This window comes from Spermophilus citellus, assembly GCF_964194105.1.
Source record: "Spermophilus citellus genome assembly, chromosome: 6".
Taxonomy (NCBI): domain Eukaryota; kingdom Metazoa; phylum Chordata; class Mammalia; order Rodentia; family Sciuridae; genus Spermophilus; species Spermophilus citellus.
This window is the reverse complement of record NC_138187.1, coordinates 83,893,073-83,899,072: the sequence shown is the minus strand read 5'-3', so window position 1 is coordinate 83,899,072 and position 6,000 is coordinate 83,893,073. Positions and strand designations below refer to the sequence as shown.

The 6,000-nt window shown below is 50.9% G+C and overlaps 1 protein-coding gene across 5 annotated transcripts in view; it reads left to right on the top strand.

Moving 5' to 3' along the window:
• Nucleotides 1-4,104: 4,104 nt before the first annotated feature.
• The window catches only part of CAMK1D (calcium/calmodulin dependent protein kinase ID), a 406,117-nt gene continuing 404,221 nt past the window's right edge, over nucleotides 4,105-6,000 (top strand). For all 5 annotated transcript variants that reach the window (XM_081298639.1, XM_081298641.1, XM_081298642.1 and 2 more), the window contains exon 1: nucleotides 4,105-4,966. In XM_081298639.1, coding sequence (XP_081154765.1) covers nucleotides 4,875-4,966 — 92 coding nt within the window. In that variant the 5' untranslated portion in view covers nucleotides 4,105-4,874. The remainder of the gene's footprint in view (nucleotides 4,967-6,000) is intronic.

Sequence of the window (6,000 nt, the reverse complement as noted above, 5' to 3'; positions counted from 1 at the left end):
AAAAAAAACCCACTGATTTGGGAGTCCTAAAGATCATCTAGTCCACCTACTATTCCACCTTTTACAAACTGAATTATATATACTCAGATACACAGGATGCCTTACATACAAAAATAATGGCAGAACTGGGCCTCAAGCTCATTTCTGGACTTCTAGTTCTTTCTGCCACTCAGCTTGCCTTCTTGGATTATCACTTTATGTATGATAGACTGCAAGTGGTAATTTAGAGATTTCAAATTTAACCTGTGCATTTTCTTTACATAGTATTTATTTCTAGCACACCATTTGCTCAGTACTGAACCTGGGCCATGTAAACATGACGTATTGGTAGAAGGGCTGATTAGAGAAGAGTTTGATGGGCATAAAATTAGTAACTCTTTAATGATGGGTTATTAAAAGTGCCTCTTCTTTCAGCTCTTTAAAAAAGAGTTTAAGGGCTTTAAGGAAATATAAAGACTTTGAACCTGTGTTAGTCAGCTTTCTGTCACTAAAGCAAATCCCTGAAGGGCTGGGGGTGTAGCTCAGAGGTAAGGCACGTGTTTAGCACATGAGATGTGAGAGACACTGGGTTCAATCCTCAGCACCAAAAATGCAAAATCAAACCAAAACAACCCCAAAAAACCAACAAAACAAAACCACAGGTACCTGAGATAATCGACTTAGAAAAGGTTTATTTGAGGTTTCAGTCTATGGTCAAGTGGCCCCAGTGCTGTGGCCCTGTGGGGATGTGGCACATCATTTCAGAATCATGTGGGGGAGCCAAACCGTTCACCTCATGGTGGGTAGTGAAAAAGAGGAAGAGGAAGAGACAAGGTCCCACAGCTCCCTTCAAGAGCATGTCCCCAATGGCCTGAAGACTTCTCACTAGGCCCCACCCCTTAAAAGTTTCTACCATCTCCCCAAAGTGCCACTCTAGGGACGACAGATCCTTTACCACATAGATCTTTAACACCCAAACCCTTAGTAGTACCTAAACCTTAGTAATCCAAAATACCCGGCAGAGATTTTTGGAGTTGAAATTGTTGGGGAAGAGACAACCTTTGACTGACAAGTAATAATTTATTGGCAACAGAGTTGAAGGTGGAGCACAGAAAGAGACCCAGTTATCATTTGTTCCTTCAAGCTGGAGAGAACCACCAGTTACCCTGGAGGGCAGTTGAAATAATGGCCATAAAACAGAAATGGGAAGTGCACAAGGTTAAGGCTTAGCCTTTCCTAGGGGAATGCAGGGTTTTGATTTTTTAAAAATATTTTAAAAATATTTATTTATTTTTTAGTTGTAGTTGCACACAATACCTTTATTTATATGTGGTCCTGAGGATCGAACCCAGGGCCTCGCACATGCCAGGTAAGCGCTCTAGCACTGAGCTACAACCCCAGCCCCAGGGTTTTGATTTTTTTTTTTTTTTTTTGAGAGAGAGAGAGAGAGAGAGAGAGAGAGAGAGAGAGAGAGTTTTTTAATATTTATTTTTTAGTTTTCGGAGGATACAACATCTTTGTTTGTATGTGGTGCTGAGGATCAAACCCCGGGCTACACGCCCCGCTTGAGCCACATCCCCAGCCTCGGGGTTCTGATTTTTTTATTGCAATTTTCAGGATTAAGAGCTTCTATTTGCTTGGTTTCTGACAAGGGGGAAATGAATATAATCAAGTCAGACTGGACTTGTCTTTGACATTTCCACTTTCTTTTTTGGGCCCTGGGGATCCATTCTTCTGGGTCTAACTTCTCCAACTCTCTATTAAAAGTTTGTGTTTTTTCTCAGGAAGTTGGTCCCAGTGAGACTAGCTTGCCAATACTGGTGAACATCATTGAGGAGACTGGGAAAAGAAGGCAAGCCCGGGGTAGGGGTGGGGCTGGGGTTGTGGCTCAGCCATAGAGCTCTTGCCTAGTGTGAGGCCCTGGGTTCTGTGCCATGAGTAACATGTTCTTTGCCCTCATGGAGCTTACAACCTTGTAGGAAAAGTCATGCTGCAGAGACATGTGAAATGTCAAACTTCATTTTCCTTTCTCTTTACCTTGCTGTCTCTGTAGAGAAATATTTTTTTGAGCTCTGGAGGTTGTTCCTTAGGCAAGGGGCAAGGGCAAAATAGGAGAGAAAGGAGGGGAAGGAAATAGAGTGAGAGGATGGGAAGGAGAAATAAAAGACAAGATGGTGACTGAGAGACATGGAAAAGTGTCTATTGGGACCTTATTTGACTTAGGCTCTGAATCCCACTGTTGACATTACATAGCCTAGGTGTGTAGTAGGCTACAGCTTCTAGGTTTGTGTAACTATACTCCGTGGTGTTCACACCTCACTTAACTATGCATTTCTCAGTACATATCCAGTCCTAAATAAAAGTTATTACTGTGTAGTATTGAAGGGAATGCTGTTTGCCTGGACTTCGGTGATGTGCCCCATCTGTGAGAAGTTTCTTAGTAGTTCTCATTATCCCTCCTGGAAATTGAGTTTGGAGTTTTATTTGTGGTTCTACGGCAAGTACTGTCATGCATGCATAACTACATTCTGAGGGTGGTCCCATAAGATTATAATGGAGCTGAGAAATTTCTGTTGCCTAGTGACCTCATTGCCATCATAACATCATAGCACAACCTATTACTCACGTGTTTGTGGGGATGGTAGTGTAAATAAACCTACTGTGTGGCCAGTCTTTCAAAAGTATTGCAATACAATTATGTAGAGTACATAATACTTGATAATGAAAAATGTTACTGTTTATGTATTACTATACTGAACTTTTAATCATTACTTGAGAATGTACTCCTATTTATAAAACAAAAGTTTACTATAAAATAGGTTGCTGTATTATGCTGGCAGCAGCCTTGGATATCTCATATTTGCCACATCTTTAGCTGCATCATTTTCTCCCGTGTGTGATTTAATCTTGTTTTGTTCATTCTGCCCCTAGGCAAATATATACCATATAGCCTAGGTGTATAGTAGGCTACAGCATCTAGGTTTGTGTAACTACAATCTGTAGTGTTCACACCTCACTTAACTATGCATTTCTCAGTACATATCCAGTCCTAAAGCCATGTGTGGCTGTAATCCCTCTTAGCTTTCCTCAGTTTGGAGAGCATTAGGTTAAAACCAGAAGTGTCAGGGAAGGGAGGTCCAGCTGGCTTCTGACCTCCTTGGGATCAACAAAGGATCTGAAGTCAGTCCACAGTCAGAACCACGCAGAAGTTGCTGGATTAAGTTTCATTTTCCAAAAGCAGATTTTCTTTTCACCTTTACAGTTAAATTGGAAATTGGAACAGTCCTGGGAAAATGGGACAGGTGTCCCCAATCAAGAGACGGCGGCTGTTTACCTAACTCAGCACAGGGGCCCTAAGGGATGGGAAGTCTTGATACTAAAACTAAAAATTTCCCATCAAAAAGTAGTCCCTTGCTGATTGAGGGCCAGGGATCTAGGGAACCAGCACGTGGGCTGCCCTCTGACAGGTAGACAGCGGGAGTGGGTGGGCAGGCCAAAGTTCACCTGGGAGATGGGAGGCAGGAGGCAATTCTTTGGGTTACTTTCTCCAACCTGAAGGAAAGGATGTTTCGAAGTACGTGTCCGCCATCTGGTCTCCCCATAATCCCGCTGCGGGGGTCGCGGTGGGGGTGGTAAGTAGGGGCAGACCTCCTTCTTGGAGGATGTGGGGCAGACATTCACTTCGTGCTGAGTCCGCAGAGTGTCGTGAGGCGAGTGGGAGAAACCAGTAGAGTACAACCGTGAGCTAGGCTCGCTGTTCCAGGCCTGGGCCAGGACAGCCCGCGCTGTCCCGCATCCACCCGCGGCACGGCCACCAAATAAACCCAGGAGTTTTGCTTCCAAAGGGATTGCGAGGCAGTGGCAGGCGCGTCCTGCGCGTGCCCGTTCCCGAGACTCCCAGGCTTTCTCCTCCGCGATACCGAAATTGACGTGAGGCTGAATTTGGTGCAATGCGAATTAGCTCTAGCCGGCAAGTCGGGAGGGGAGTGACAAGCTCGGGGAGAGCCCGCGCTGGCCCGCGCCGCGGGGCCGGAGTCCACGCCCATCAACGCCTCCATCCCCACCGCCGCCGCCCGTCGCCATAACAACCGGCCCCCGCCCACCCGCCTGTCAGCGGGCCTGGTCGACTCCGGCCGCTGGTCCCGGGCGCGAGAAAAAGGCGCCCCGCCCTGGGCGCCCGGTATCCGGCCGCTGAGCACCCTCATCTCTCCCGGCGCTTCCGAGCGCCACGCAAAGGCGCCCCCTCCCGCTGGAGGAGGGAAAGCCCGGGTGCCCCCAGTCTTGACTCCACAATAAAGCTCCTCCAGGAGTAGGGCTCTCCCGCGAGCGCCCCAGCGCCTTGCACCTGCCAGGGTCCCCGCACCTGCCCTTGCTCGGCTCCAGGGCGCTTGACCGCGGGGGGGAGTGTGGCCTGGCTGCCAAGTGCGGCGCCCCCGCGCCCAGTGCACGGCGCTCCCCGGGAGGGGAGCGGGACATCCCCGAAGGCGGTAGCGCGGGAGGCGGGGAGGCGGCCGGGGCGCGCGGGGAGGGCGGGGAGCCCGCGGGAGGAGGCGGGGTGGGGGGGGAAGCGGGGCGGGAGGCGGGGAGGGAGCAGGAGGGAGGCAAGAAAGTAGCAGAAAGTGAAGCTGGCAGGCGGCGGCAAAGGAGCAGGCGAGCAGCGGCGGCAGGAAGTCTCTGACCGAAACGAGCAGAAATAAGAGCCAGGGAGGGACCGCGACAGCGGCGGCGGCGAGAGCGAAAGAGGAAACTGCAGAAGAGGAAGCTCTGCGGCGGCCCCGAGCCTCCCGCCTAGCGCCCGGCATCCCCGCGCGCCCCTGCGCCCGCGCCGCGCCCCCGGCGCCCCCTCCCCAGCGCGCCCCCGGCCGCCCCACCGCGCCGCGCCGCGCTCGTCTGCCATGGCCCGGGAGAACGGCGAGAGCAGCTCATCCTGGAAAAAGCAAGCCGAAGACATTAAGAAGATCTTCGAGTTCAAGGAGACCCTCGGGACGTAAGTGGACGCTGGGGAGAAGAGGGTGGAGGTGGCCGCGGTGTCGGCTGCACAAGCAGCTCCGGCTGCCATCACCACCGCCACCGCGGCAGGATCCCGGCTTGTCACGGCATCCTCATTGTCCGGTTCTCTGCGGAGCCCCCAGCGCGACCTCCGCGTCGTGGGTCTGCGCCCCAGAGGTGGCACAGCTCCTGTGCGGGGGAGGGGGAGCTCGGGCTCTCGGAGGACAGCCCACGCGAGCGGGCGACTTTCCACTTCCTCTGCCACCGCCGCCTTCGCCACCTCTTTCTCCCCACGCGTGACTGTGGGCTGAGCATGGTGGATATCGCTGTTTACTGGCTGTGTGCATTTACTCACCATGTGTATGGAGAGAGTCGTGGCCACGAGAAAATTCCCATTTCTGTCCTTACATCATGTATTCACATGAAATTAACATCTGCACGTACTAGGTGTAGGCAAGACTTTGGATGGCCTCGCGATTGTGGAAGAATTTCGCAGTGTTCAGGGTCACATGTGGGCAGAGCCTCACCTGAGTGATTGTACATTTCACACGGGCTCAGCCTCTCGCGCTGGGGTGCGTGTCCCCATGGGAGGGTCTGCGAATGTCTCTGTACCGGGCGATTCTCTCCTGCACTACATTTAGTCCGATGCTGGTGGCTGCATCTCAAGAAAGCAGAAATAATCAGAAGTCGATGGTTATCAGTGCTCCAAGCATGTGCTGCTGCTCAGTTCAGCCTCGGTTCCTTTCCTGCCCATGAGTTGGTTTTTGTTTTGTTTTGGAGCGCTTCAGATTCTACATAGAGGGGCTGATAGTGAAAGAGAATCAGACACTGCTGAATGAGCCTGAAGTTCAAGTTGTCCCCCCAACCCCCATGTGCTCCGTTTCTGCTGTCATCCGTGTCTGTCAGTGCATATATATTCATACACGTGCTGTAAGAAATGAACATTTTGTAGGGGGTCGGGAAGTGTTGATTTAATCAGGAAAGAGGTGTTTCATGGATAAATCAGTGTCGCCGGGTGGTACTCTTCTTTTC